This window comes from Mastomys coucha, unplaced genomic scaffold, assembly GCF_008632895.1.
Source record: "Mastomys coucha isolate ucsf_1 unplaced genomic scaffold, UCSF_Mcou_1 pScaffold22, whole genome shotgun sequence".
NCBI classification, from domain to species: domain Eukaryota; kingdom Metazoa; phylum Chordata; class Mammalia; order Rodentia; family Muridae; genus Mastomys; species Mastomys coucha.
Window position 1 is genome coordinate 130,263,957 of NW_022196905.1, and position 15,037 is coordinate 130,278,993.

Here is a 15,037-nt window from a genome sequence, read left to right on the forward strand (position 1 = left end):
GAAGGGTTTATTTGGCTTACAGCTTAGTCCATCGAGGGAAGAGAGGTAGGAACTGAAGCAGAGACTATGGAAGGACATTGCTTACTGGCTCATTCACCACTTTTCTTATACAGCCCAGGTCTACTTGTCCAGGGATGACACAGTGGACTAGGCCCTCCCACGAGTCAAGAGAATCTGTCACAGATAGATGTCCCTAGGCCAATGTGATGCAGGCAGTCCCTCAGTTCAGTTTCTTCTTCCCAGATATGTCATTGTATCAAGTTGACAAGTGCTAGTACAGGGTGAGAACCACGACACTGGGAGTCGGCCATAAGAGAGGAAATGGAGCAGGCTTAGGGCTCATGGAGTTGGCCTTAAGGAGAGGAGATGGGCAGGCTTAGGGGCTCATGGAGACAGGGTCCTTGCTACTTCCCATTTGCACCAGAGTGCATCTGATGGCTGAAGTAGCAGACAGATGTTTAGTACACAGGATAGAACCACACCGCACTGGAGTGGGCTGGTGAAAAGCATGGGAGGCTGAAGATTTCTGTGCTCTCCACACTTGAAGAAATGGCTGCTGAAAAGGCAGGTCACACTGAAGGCCTAAGGGGTAGAGATGCGCCAAGATCACCCAGGTGAAGTACAAGTTGGAGAGGTAGGCAGTCCGGGCTGTGCTGTGGCCACTGAGCTGTAGAGTTGGAGCTGCAAGGCATGGGGCAATGGGAACTGCTCGTATACTCTGTAGACTGACTGTGAGTGCACATGTGCACACATAGCTGATACATCCAGACTAGTTTTAACCCACATCAACTCTGCATTGCTGAGTACTGAACCCTGACTCGGGTTTGGTCTTCCACACCCTCAACCACATTTCCAAGCTGACTGACACAATATACCTCTTGTGAGATGGTTGTTTGAAGACTCTACATTGACTTTTAAAACTACATTTGTGGTGCACTCCTTCAATCTCAGCACTTGGGAGGCAGAGGCAGGTGGATCTCTGTGAGTTCGAGGCCAGCCTGGTCTAAAGAACGAGTTCCAGCACAGCCAGGGACACACAGAGAAATGATGCCTCAAAAAACCAAATAAATACACAAATAAAATGACATTTATTTATTTATTTGTGTGTGTAGAAGTCAGAGGACAACTTTTGGGAGTTGGTTTTCTCCTTCTATCACCTAAGTTCAAGAGATCAGAGTGCCAGGCTTAGCATTACCAGCTGAACCATTCACCATGCCCCCTTACTTTCTACCACTGATTCATTAACACAAGGCTCACAGCCAGCAGTGCTGCCATACTCAGTGCCGAGGAAAGCTGATCAAACATACTTTCTCCATCAGCCATATCCCAGACTTCCTGCTCTTAGGCACCCTAGCATAATGCCTGGAGAGACCTTTTAAACGGCAACTCTGCCAACAGAACCAAAGGACACAGAACACTGGTCACTAGACAGACCACGGGAAGGACATGGAGAATATGAGCTAAAATAGGAAGTGGGGTTGATTTCAACCCCAGTTGGGAATGTGTTGACAGGCCACTAAAACTTTTTGACATTTTGAGTGCAAGCAAGTATAGATTTGTGGGCTACACACAAATCTTATTTGACTAGGCAATTCTCAAATATGGGATCCATGCATAATGGGGATCAGCTCTAGTAGATTTTATGTATGTGTTTTGTCTGCCTGCATGTATGCATGCAGATACACCATATGCATGCTTAGTGCCAATGGAGGTCAAAAGAGGGTGCCAGGTCCTGGAGTTAAGGGTGGTTCTAAGCTGTTATGTGGATGCTGGGAACCAAACACTGGTCCTCTGAAAGGGCAGTAAAATGCTCTTAGCCGCTGAGCTACCTCTCTAGCCCTTTACTATAGTTTATTATGAGGGCTGAGGACATGGCTCAATGTGTAGAAGTGCTTGTCATGCAAGTATGAAGACATGAGTTCAAATCCCCAGCACCCACTAAAAAGCTGGGTATGCATACCTGTAACCCTAGCACCGTGGGGGTCAGAGAACTGCCAGGGCCTGCTAGCCACCAGCTCATTCTGAGCTCAGAGACCCTGTCTCGAGGACGTAATAGGAAGCATGACAGTGATGCCCTTTGGCCTCTGGAATGTACACACAGGTTCATGAGCTACACACCATCATACAAAAAAGCAACCTTTTATGAAAGTCATCACACGCGCGCACACACACACACACACACACAGTGTGCTCAAAGGAAGGCTATACATCTTCAGCCTGGCACCCTCTCCTGCTGAAGTGATGCTACCAGCAAGCTCTCCCCAGGACAGCACATCCATGACAGTCCTAGTCACAATGGCTGGTCCAATCCTAGTACCACCATCTCTAACAAGAGAAACCTCCATGAGAAATCTAGCAGAAGGGTAAAGAACATACTACTCTAAATGAACAGGATGTCAACCATGTCTGTTGAGAGAGTAAATGAAAAGGATAAACCAGGACCCTCAGAGACATTTGTTCCTCCTGAGGAGCACAGGACATGCCTGCTTAGCTTCTGAAGTCAGGAGAGACTGGGTGTGTTTGGGGCGTGATGGCCATATTCATGAGGCTTTCTGAGACAGCTATGCTATATAGGGCTCGGGACTTGCTGCCAGGACTCTCTCTACCCATGAACCCTCAACAAACATAAGGGCATGATCCACCTCTTTGTGGCTTTGAGATGGCTGGCAGTATGACCCACCTACCTCAATGACGCCACCTAACTGCTCCATTTCCCCAACCAAATTAACAGTCTGAAGACTGACCAAGAGTCAACTAACGTAGAGTACTGATAACACCTTTGCCAGCCAGAACCTTCTCCATCCAGATGTTCCCTCCTCCACATCAGCAGTCAGCCTGGAGTCCCTTTGTTTAGCTATTCCCAAGCTGCTGGACACATGTGCCGAATGCAGTTCTGGGCCAGGCCCACCGGCAGAGGCAGGGAAGGGCTTGTCTGGAGCTGAGGCAGCAGAGGGTGAGGCTTTAGGCCCAGCCTTGCTGCTCAGCAGCCCTCATCCAACAGGAGCCAGAGCCCATGAGGTCTAGGCAGCAGGCTCAAGGCAAGAACCTTGACACTGATGGGTAAGAGGAAAATCAAAAACAAGCCACAAAACCACAACACTAGTCCTGATAGATGCGAACATCTTATATGACTCAACTGCTAAATAGTTAGAGGTTATCACAGATGTCACATGGCTCGGAGTGGGACCATGGAATCTGTGCTATGGAAGTAAAAGGAGAGGGGGAGTCACTTTTTTCAGAGGCAGTACCACTGGAAAGGTTCCCATGTTTCACCCAAGCTCATTCAGCAAACCTAAAGAAACCCAGCGTGCCACTCCAAAAACAAGGCATGAAAGAGGAGAGGGAGCTGTTGGGAAAAGGGCCTGGTGGGGGTGGGGTAAGAGAATGGGAGTAAACATGGTCAAAATATACTGTAAACATTTATGAGCTATTGAAAAACAACACAAAACTTAAAAAGTAGAAGATATTCTTAGCTTTCCTTTCACTCAAAATGCTACCAACATCCATAAAAGGCACACAACACACTTGGAAGCTGGAGACACTCTGAGGGCCAAGGCAGTCCTAGGTCTTCTCCCTGGCACAATGCCTGGTCCTCCATATTCACTGCTGGTCAAACAGAAGGGAACAGGCACCAGGGGAAGGTGAGGCACTTACTTCCCTTCAGCAGGAGCAGAGCAGGCTACAGTATGCAATCTGCAAATGTCTAAGGGATGCTCCCTCTGCTCCCCAGGCAGGCAGGGCTCCCATATTCTGTGGGAGTTGCTTGCACTATGGGCCAGTACACACAGCAGGTTTGAACCAGTCATTCAAGGATACTCAGTGAAAGTCTGGCTGCCTCCAAATCCTGGTGACAGGAGAACTTTCCATACCTAAGAGTTCCACCCTCTCCAGTTATGGAGGAAGGCTTTTGGCCAATCTCTGTCTCCGCCTCCCACTCTCTGGGGCACTCCTGCTTTCTTTCATCGCTTGCTTTTTTCCTAGATCCTCTCTCCTTCTGCCCCTACTGAAGGCCCCCGTTGGCTCATACTTGTTTTGAGAACTGCCGGATGGGCACAGACCTGCAGCTTTGAATTCTACTGCTCCATAAATGGACAGGGCTGTGCACCTGAAGTGCGAGCCTCTCCCAGAGTGAAGTCCATGTGCCTGGAAGAAGGTCTACACAACAGGACCTGCCACACCTCAAGGCCCAGTCTCTCTGTCATTTTATGGCTTTGCTGAGGCTTTGGGAATCAACATCTCGCACGTATGGACAAGACCTAAAGGTTTTCTGCTCTTTACTAAATAAATATTCCCTTCACACAAACCAGCCCGGAGCTCACTGCTGGTCAAACAGAAGGGAACAGGCACCAGGGAAGGTGAGGCACTTACTTCCCTTCAGCAGGAGCAGAGCAGACTACAGTATGCAATCTGCAAATGTCTAAGGGATGCTCCCTCTGCTCCCCAGGCAGGCAGGGCTGCAGGAAGCACTTGCCTTCTCCCAATACAGACAGTCTGGCAGCTGATCACACACAGCCTTTTCTTTTCTGAGGCTGGTCACAGAATGAGCTAGGCTCACGACTGCTGAAACTCTTCATTGCCCCATGATGACAACGCTGGGCTCCTCTTCCTCCTCCTCTGTTCCAGATGCCTCCTCAGAGCTGCTGGCATGCTGTTCCTGGCATTGACTGGGTTCTGTAAGCACACAACATTCAAGTCATAAGCAGACAGATCTAACAGAGAGATCAAGGGATGTTAAATGAGGAAGAGAGTCTATATACTGAAGCTATGCCTATAATCCCAACACTTTCAAAATGGAGGCAGGAGATAAAAAATTCAAGGTTATCTTTAGCTATATAGTGAGTTTAAGGCTAGTGTGGGCAGCAAACCCTGTCTCAAAAAGAGAAGGAGAGTTGAGGGTACACTTGCCCCTCCAATGTCACTGTTTGGAAGGTCTGCCACAAAAGCAATCTGCACTGCTCTTAGAGGAGCACCCCAGTCTGACCAAAAGCCTCGGCTATATACATTAGAACCCAGCACCTCAAAACCAGGCCTATGAGTGTATGGTTCCATCACCTATACCACCACCTACATGGGCACCATGGAGATACTCAGGCCTCTCATATCAATACTTACATGGGCACCATGGAGATACTCAGGCCTCTCACATCAACACCTACATGGACACCATGGAGATACTCAGGCCTCTCATATCAATACTTACATGGGCACCATGGAGATACTCAGGCCTCTCATATCAACACTTACATGGGCACCATGGAGATACTCAGGCCTCTCACATCAACACCTACATGGACACTATGGAGATACTCAGGCCTTTCACATCTTCCACTGAGTTGCTAACCTCCCCTGCCTGAGCCTCAGGTTCTCACTGCAAATGGCAAGAGGACCTTCAAAGCTATGTACAAACAAAAGCCCAGGAAGCAAGGGGCTGTGCCCACAATACCAATGGCAACCTCCTGGCTTTCCTCAAACATGGCTTAGGGACTCCTCTCCTGATACCTTATGGGTAGCTCTTAAGCTTCTAGCATATTCTAACACTGCTGCTAGCACTATGGCAGAGCTAAGCTGGCCCAGAGAACGGCATAGACAACTTGTCCCCAGCCCCTCCTCTTGTCCTGAGAGTAGGAGAGTGGGCGGGAGCTGGCTGGAAAGAGGCGGAGGAGGTCCTCAGCACTGGGGCCTCAGCTGACTCACCAGGGACTTTTCAGGACAGTGAAACTACTTTGTATATTTCACTGGTGGACTCACGATACTATGCATTGGACAAGATCCATGCAATGGGACTGGAGAGACAGCGCACTTCAGAGCATCACATATTCTTGTAGAGAACTCAGGCTGGGTTCCCAGCCCCCGCACAGTGGTTTACAACCATATGTAACTCCAGTTCCAAGGGATCAGATCCCTGTGGGCACCAGACATGCATGTAGTTCACATACATACACACAGAACACTCATATATATAATTGAAAAATCTAAGAAATAAAAAGGGCCTCTGCCTCTGGTGTAAGCTGATGCTTCCCACGGGGAGCAGTAAAATATAGCATGAGCTGGAAGTAAACAGCATGATGGATGTGGGATAGACAGTAAGGCAGACTAAAACCAGAATGACCCCTGATGATACAGGAGAGCTGGACACGTCAATACAAATTCATGATGGACTTCCTATGGACAGATGGTTACCAACAAGTACCCACGAATATATCTAGGCATTTCTCAGGACACACACCTCCAGTGACTCCTATAAGCTGTTGGAGTATTGTTGGGGTATATTTATGATGGTGTGCTCACCAGGTCACATCACCTAGCAATGTCACAGCCACCAATAGGCACATAATCTAGGACACTTGCACAAGAGAATTGCCAGTCAAAGATGAATGATCCTTCCCACTCTCACCCCCGTGATCTTGTGCCAACAAAAGCTAACAGTTACCTTGGACTCTCACCCCATGCTAGGCTGAGGGCAGGAAACCCTCGAGATGAGGCTGGAGTATCTTACGTTTCAGAAAGTAAGTGCTGGGAACTTGTGGTAGGCAGGCGCACAATGATAGGGCTTCAACACAGGGACAGCAGGCAATTCCAACAAGGTGAAGAAGCCTGGGCTATACACATGGATTCGTTCTCATAAACACTTCTGTAGATGAAGAGACCATCTTCTACCTGTACATCGGTACATCTCTGACTCCATGTTGGAGGTGCCTGACTAGACCTCAATCCTTTGGGTACGGGCTGCACATGGGATACTTCCTTCCAAACTAAATTATTTGGAGGCAGAGCAATGAATTTTTAGTGAGCACACCAGGTAACTACTGCCTCTGTGGTGTGGCCAACATCAGCACCACCAGCAGTACGCTGGGATGCGGCATAAGTCACGTCAGTTATTCACACTGTGCAGCCTGGATGACGGAAGCACATGCTCGGCAGCTCCAGTGCACACACGTGAGACATGAGTCAAACCCCAGTGGGAATGCTGTACAGACACTGGCCCACACAAGTCTGAGCAGCTGTCTCAGTCAATGGCGCCTACTGCCACATGACGACTGACACTGTGGGGCTCTGTACCACAGGAAGAAGGGAGGGAGAGGGAAGGGGAGGAACCTAGGCAAGGGAGGGAAAACAGCTACTACCTATAATGAGATCAGGTGCTCAGCAGGGGAAACTGGGTGCAGGAGAACTCTACATCGACATCCCAATTTTCTGTGACTCTAAAACCATTGCAGGGGCTGGAGGGAGGTAGACATGCGGCTGGGCGGTAGGCGCTTGCCTAGCATGCGCAAATCCCTAGGTTCAAGCTAGCAAAACATTGTAAAGCAAAGCCTATTTAAAGAACACTTGAGCCGGGCAGTGGTGGCACATGCCTTTAATCCCAGCACTTGGAGGCAGAGGTAGGTGGATTTCTGAGTTCGAGGCCAGCCTGGTCTGCAGAGTGAGTTCCAGGACAGCCAGGGCTACACAGAGAAACCCTGTCTCGAAAAACAAAACAAAACAAAAAAAGAACATTTGAGGCCCTGGAGAGATGGTGCAGCAGCTAAGCACACTTACTACTCTTTCCTTTATTCATTCCCTAGTACTCAGAGATGATTCACAACTCTAACTCCAGTTCCGAGGAAAAGAGAGCCCTCTCCTGGCCTCTGTGGGCTCCTACACTCATACTTACATACTTGCAGACAGTACCCACCAACACACACTTAAAACTAAAACTAAAAAAAAAAAAAAAAAAAAAAAAAAAAAAAAAAAAAAAAAAGCTGGAGAGCACCCCATGCCCGAAGCCAACAAACCCCCAAACCATATGTTTCCAGGCACAAAACCCTGAGCCTGGAAACACACACCTGTAATCCCAGCACTTGGGAGGTGGAGAGAAGAGGATCAGAACCATCCTCATATACACAGTGAATCTGAAATCAGCCTAAAGCTTAAAAAAATAAAATAAAACAAAATCTGGCCAGGTGGTGGTGGCCTTTAATCTCAGCACTTGGGAAGCAGAAACAGGCCTGGTCTACAGAGTGAGTTCCAGGACAGCCAGGATTACATGGAGAAACCCTGTCTCAACAAACAAACAAACAACAACAACAAATCCAAGCATGCTGGCATATGCATTTACTCCCTGTGCGAGGAACCAGAGGCTGGCAGACCACTGTGAATTCAAGGCCAGTCAGGGCTACAAAGACCCAGTCTCAGTCAGTGATCTATTGCTGTAGAGAGAGAACATAACCAAGTCAACTCTTACAAAGGACAGTATTTAAGTGGAGGCTTGCTTAGAGTTTCTGGGACTTAGTCCATGATCATCATGGCAGGGAGCGGGGTAGCATGCAGGCAGGGTGGTGCTGGGAAGCACTGAGCTCTTGCATCCTGACCTGCAGGCAGTAGGAAGAGAGAGACGACACTGGACCTGGCTCGGGCTTTTTAAATCTCAACATCCACCCCCAGCAACAAATATACCTCCTCCAAGGTGGACACACCTACCCAACAAGGTCATACCTAACTTTTCTTTTTTTTCTTCCTTCCTTCCTTCCTTTTTTTTTGTTTTTTGTTTTTTGTTTGTTTGTTTTTTTGAGACAGGGTTTCTCTGTGTATATCCCTGGCTGTCCTGGAAGGCAGGACCTCAGTAGACCAGGCTGGCCTGAATTCAGAAATCCACCTGCCTCTGCCTTCCAAGTGCTGGAATTAAAGGTGTGGACCACCACTGCCCAGCCTAACTTTTCAAACTGCACCAACAAATGGCTAAGCATTCACATACATGAGCCTTTATAAGCCATTCTCATTCAAATCACCACAGATGATCCATCTAAAAGAACAATAACAACAACAACAGCAGGGCAGTGGTGGCACACACCTTTAATCCCAGTATTTGGGAGGCAGAGACAGGCAGATTTCTGAGTTTGAGGCCAGCCTGGTCTACAGAGTGAGTTCCAGGACAGCTGGGGCTATACAGAAAAACCTTGTCTCAAAAAACAAACAAAACAAAACAAACAAACAAAAAAAAACCAAAAAAACTTCTTCCCCCAAAACATAAAGAAGGAATTGTCATCTTTTTGGAGGGAGGTATTTTGACATTGAGACAGGATCTTCTAACAATCTACACTCCCCTCAAACTCCAGGCAATTCCTGGGTGCTAACACAGAGTACCAAGCTTGCTCTGATATTTCCTTTTAGTTATTTCCTTCCATTACTTTGTTAAATATTAACTTCTCTACTGTGTATGTGTATGGGTGTGTGCCAAAGCACACATGCAAGTCAGGGGTCAGTTCTCTCCTCTACTATGTGGGTTCTAGGTACTGAACTCAGTCGTCAGGCTTGGTGGCAAGTCATTTACCCACTAAGTCATCTAACTCACCAGCCCCACTTTCATTACTCTTTACTATTTAGTTTACACAGTACTTTAAATCCAGGAGTCAAAGACTTATTATCTTATATTATATTTATATATTTTTGTGTTTGTGTACGCATGTATGCTATGAGGCACGTGTGGGGTCAGAGGACAAACTGAGCGAGTCCTTTCCTCCTTCCCTGAGGGCCTGAGGCTTGTTGGTAAGCGCCTTTATCCCCTGAGCCACAGTGTGGCCCATCTGGAGACTTGATTCAGCTTGCAGACATACCACTGAGTACAACTGTAGATGACAGGGTTTTGTTTTTGTTTTTCCCCATATGGAATGGACAGGCAACAAACAAAACAAAACATCCTCCACCCCAAAGCAGAGCAAACCAACATCCCCTAGTACCATGGAACTGCAAGATCACAGGAAACAGCCTGCGACTCAGGCTCTGTGGTAAACACAACAGTGCGGAGTTAACAAGAACAGGGCAGAAAGCAAGGGAAAACCAGCAATCCGTTAGCTATTGTTTTTAGTAAGGGTTATAGGTCACTACCATTCTCCACACCTCTTCAATGTACTCTAAAGACTCCCGAGCTGGGGATACAATGGCTTCATGATCAAAGGCAGCTTTCCAGTCCACTACACTTAAGCCTGTGGCTCTGAACGTTGGTCCAAAGCACACACTAGGAGCCATTTAGACAGACTGCTTCTAGAGAACATCACTAACTCAAAGGGAATTCTGTGTCATTCTGATTACAGGACATCTGGTAATGCCAGGAGATACCTTTAAAGCAACAATCAAGAGGAGAAATGGCTGCTTCTGATATACTAGGCAGCGGCTGAGCCCTCCAGACAAAGAGAAACCAAGGCCAAGGTATAGCCACCACTGAGTCTAGCAAAGAGCTGTAGTTGTGTCCAGTGACAGAGAGCCTTAAAGTCACCTTAGAGTCCCTTGGGAGGCAGCTGTGTTAGGGAAGCGAAACTGCAGTTCAGACTCTGGGCTCAGGGACTCAGAAGAATTCAATCATGGCCAACCAGGTGCTGTCACTCAAACCATGTCCCACACTGCAGGGTGCTGAGTTACTACATAGCACAGAACACAGCCTTAGGCAGCTGCCCTTCCTGCCTTGCTCCCAACCCCTTTTTAAGAACCAGAGAACTTCAGAGGGGTCACTGCCAACCTAGCAGGAGTTCCATGTGGCACACTTGGGCAGCACTACATTAACTTCTATTCATTTCAACCAGGCAACTAGAAAATCTTACTCTTCACAAAATGAAAATAAGGATATAATCAGAAAGGTGGGAAGACAGGCATGTAAGCCACTGCTGAAGATCCGCAGACTTACTTCTCTGTTCATCGACAAGTGTACACAACCAGGCATTTCTTGATATGCAGAGGTGGTCCGTGCACAGTGCCAATGATGACATTTATTCAATGCAGTTCTGAGGATAATGTTGAACTTCAGACCCTGCTTCCAACTCATGAGTGCTGAGACCAGAGACTCATAACCAGGGGCCAGTTTTTATGCAGTGCTGGGGATGGAAGCCAGGCTCCTTGTATGGTAGGGAAGCACTCTACAACTGAGCTACATCCCCAGCCCAAGCAATTGAGGCGAGGTCTTTTTTTTTTCTTACCAAGACAGGGTTTCTCTGTGTAGCCCTGGCTGTCCTGGAACTCACTCTGTAGACCAGGCTGGCCTCGAACTCACAGAGATCCATCAGGCATGGTTATGCTGGTATACTTACTTCTCCTTTAATCCTAGCACACAGATGGATCTCTGTGAACTCAAAGCCAGCTGTATATAATGAGTTCCAGGAAAGCCAGGGCTACACAGAAAGACCTTGTTTCAAAAATAAAACAGAAACAAAAAAATATTTTTAAAAAATGGGAAGGTAGAAACTGCAGCAAAGAAGTGGAAAGCACGCCTTTAATCCCAGCACTTGGGAGACAGAGGCAGGTGAATTTCTGAGTTCGAGGCCAGCCTGGTCTACAGAGTGAGTTCCAGGGCTACACAGAGAAACCCTGTCTTGAAAAACCAAAAAAAAAAAAAAAAAAAAAAAAAAAAAAAACGGAAGTGGAAAGCACAGATTAGAATCTAATGGAAGCTTTTAAAAATCCTTTCTATTTTTTCTTAAGATTTATTATTATATGTAAGTACACTGTAGCTGTCTTCAGACACCCCAGAAGAGGGCATCAGACCTCATTACAGATGGGTGTGAGCCACCATGTGGTTGCTAGGAATTGAACCCAGGACCTTCGGAAGAGCAGTCAGTGCTCTTAGGCACTGAGTCATCTCTCCAGCCCCATAATGGAAGCTTTTAGAACTTCCCTATTAACCATGCCACTGAAACAAAATTCACAAGATAGGATTAACCACAAAATGGAGACATCATGGGGGAAGAGAGCCTGTGGGTAGACAATTAGGAACTACAAATGAACAGAAACCATTTTTCCACCCAATTTGACAAAATATATGCAGGAGTGAAGAAACATCTGTGGAGGGGCACTCCCACCCCCTGTTTAAGGCAGGAAGGCACTAAGTGGACTGTGAAAGCAGCCTATGTACGGGAGTCCATAGAGCAGCGACATTAAGTCTAGGGAACGGCATGGCGCTAGAAACACAGAAGCACGTAGGTCTTGGAAGGAAGAGGTAGGAGGGTGCAAGGCCAGCCTGGGCTACATCAGACTATATCAAGAAAAACAAAACAACAAATAATAAAACATAAATAAAACCACAATAGATAGGGCTGGTAAGATGGCTCAGTGGGTGAAGGCTCTTGATGTCACACCTGAGGACCTGACTTTGATCCCTGAAACTCACAAATGGTAGAAGGTGAGACCTAACACCTGCTCTTAGGAGGTGGAACCTGGCAGGTCAGTTCACAATCAGCCTTCCCTACATAGTTGAGAGCAAGCCAGGATGGCCGCATGGACCCTGTTGCTAAAACTAAAAACCAAGAGGCTCAGGATCAGGAGATGAACCAGCAGCACTGAGTTTGGATCCCCAGTAGCAATGGAAACAGCAAACATGGCAGTGTGTGCTTGTAATCCCAGTCCTGGGAGACAGAGGAAGGAGGCTCCCTAGGGCTTGCCAGCAGCCGGCCTATCGAGAGCAATTTAAAGAGGAACCTGACACTGGCCTTCAGCTTCTATGGGCATGTGCACACATGCACAAACACACGTGTGTATGTATGTAGTACACATAACAAAACAAATGGCTTCTGCTCCAAATGAGGGGAGAGCCCTTCAATCCTTCCTCCTGGGAAAAAAAAAAAGAGGCAAAGTAGAGAACAACTGGAGGGCAGCTGAGGAGCAGGCAGTGTGAGGACAGGGTAGAGGGACGGCGTTGGTAACCAGAACTCCAGTAAGTTCTTCCACTAGCCTACTTTGAGCCAGCAGCTTTCCTCTCTGCGTAAGACGGTTCAGCATTCTTTCCTTTCTTCTTGGTTCTTTTGAGATAGGGTTTCTCTGTGTAGCCCTGGCTGTCCTCAAACTTGGAGATCCACCAGCTTCTGCCTCACAAGTGCTGGGATTAAAGGTGTGTGCCACTATGCCTGGCTCCACCTTGTGGCTTTCTGACACTCTTCACTACCACAGGTTACTGCCACTGCCATCTCAGCGAAGGTGGCTGGCACTGAGAAAAATGTGGACATGGCTCACCTTCCTTCTGTTTCTTCTGTTCCAGTTTCATCTTCTTTGCCAGTAACTTCTTCTCTTTTAACTTCTGGCTACACACGAAGACATAGACAGTGGTTATCTTAGTGGCTGCTTTGAAATAGAACATCTATTTATGCTATCTTTATAACAACACAAATGCTACAGGAACAGGAGCTGGAGAAATGGTTCAACAGAGAACTCAAGTTCAGTCCCCAGCATCTGTGTCAGGTAACTCATAAATGCCTGCAATTCCAGCCTCTCTTCTGGCCCGGATGAGCACTCATATTCAGATACACAAACCCACACATACATATAAAGATAAAACAACTTTTTCAAGGCCAGCCTGTGATACATAGTGAAACCCTGTCTCAAAAAAATAGACAAGTGGAGTCAGGTGGTGGTGGCACACGCCTTTAATCACAGTACTCAGGAGGCAGAAGCAGAGGCAGAGGCAGGTGGATTTTTGAGTTCAAACCTAGTTCTCAGAGTAAGTTCCAGGACACCCAGGGCTACACAGAGAAACCCCATCTCAAAAAAGCACACATTCAAAAATAACAAAAACAAAGGAAAAAAACTCAGAAACAGTAAAAATAAGGTGTCTTCTGACCTCTACACATGTGCCAGTGCCATTCCCAGTCTCCCCGCCCTTCACCTTCTCCCCCCTACAAAATCATGCACATTAACCCATATAAACAAATGAGTAAAAGACAGCCCAGTGGCTTACATCGCCTGCTGCTCTTCCCACTCTGGTGATGTTGGGTGCTCACAACCACCTGTAACTTGTAGCCCCAGAGAATCTGATGCCCTCTTCTGGCCTCCATGGACATTGCACTCATGTGCACATACCCACACTCAGACACACATAATAAATAAACCTCTAAAGAAACTCTCCTAGGATGTGGTTTTGTGTTTAATGTTAGTCATCTAATACCTTTTTAAAAAAAATAAAAACAGAGCCGGGCGGTGGTGGCTCACGCCTTTAATCCTAGCACTTGGGAGGCAGAGGCAGGCGGATTTCCGAGTTCGAGGCCAGCCTGGTCTACAGAGTGAGTACCGGGACAGCCGGGGCTACAGAAAGAAACCCTGTCTCAAAAAAAAAAAAAAAAAAAAAAAAAAAAAAAAAATAAAAATAAAAAAAAAATAAAAAAAGAAACTCTCAAAACAGATAACACAAAGTTCAGTTATATGACCTGCAGGCCTACGGGTAGGCAAGCCTCAAGATGAGCAAGGCTGAGAGGAGGGTTTTCTTACATTACCCAAAAAGCCGTGCATCCCTTATTGTCCTTCAGCCTGTTACACTTCTCTCAAAGATACACACTGGAACTCTGGTGACTATGTAGGTTTCTGTGTCTCCCTCACTTCTGCAGTTTGCTTTTGTCTGCCTTTTGACATAGTCTTGCTGTGTAGCTTAGGTTGTCCTCATGAACTTCATTCCTCCTGCCTTGGTTTCCTTCCTACATCTGAACATTGATTTTATAAAACATTTTCTAAAGATTTATTTATTTTATATTTATGAGTATGAGTAGCTGCCTTAAGATACACCAGAAGAGGACATCAGAACCCATTATAGATGGTTGTGAGCCACCATGTAGTTGCTGGAAACTGAACTCAGGACCTTTGGAAGGATAGTCAGTGTTCTTAACCATTGAGCCATATCTCCAGCCCCCCACCCCAAAACTCTTTTAACAAAACTTCTCACAGGGCAGTGGTGGCACACCTTTAATCCCAGCACTTGGGAGGCAGAGGCAGGTGGATTTCTGAGTTTGAGGTCAGTCTGGTCTACAGAGTGAGTTCCAGGACAGCCAGGGCTATACAGAGAAACCCTGTCTCAAAAAACAAAAAACCAACCAACCAACCAACCAACCAAAAGACCCTCCTCATGTGATACGCACTTTCAAGTGCACAAACATACACTCGTATACACACAGAAGCAAAAACAGGGCATTTGATTCCTTGGAGCTGAAGTTAATGGCACTTGCAGGATGCTTGATGTGTTGCATAGGCTCTGGGATCTGAACTCTGGTCTTCAGGATTAAGAAGCAAACACTCTTTTTTTTTTTTTTTTAAA

At 46.8% G+C, this 15,037-nt stretch overlaps 1 protein-coding gene across 1 annotated transcript in view; it reads right to left on the bottom strand.

The window, feature by feature from the left end:
- Positions 1–1,082: 1,082 nt before the first annotated feature.
- Prkrip1 (PRKR interacting protein 1) overlaps positions 1,083–15,037 on the bottom strand; it is a 21,700-nt gene continuing 7,745 nt past the window's right edge. Inside the window, exons 5-6 of the mRNA XM_031338268.1 lie at positions 12,973–13,040; positions 1,083–4,671 (exon numbers count right to left, since the gene is read on the bottom strand). Of these exons, the coding sequence (XP_031194128.1) occupies positions 4,571–4,671; positions 12,973–13,040 (169 nt within the window). The 3' untranslated portion in view covers positions 1,083–4,570. The remainder of the gene's footprint in view (positions 4,672–12,972; positions 13,041–15,037) is intronic.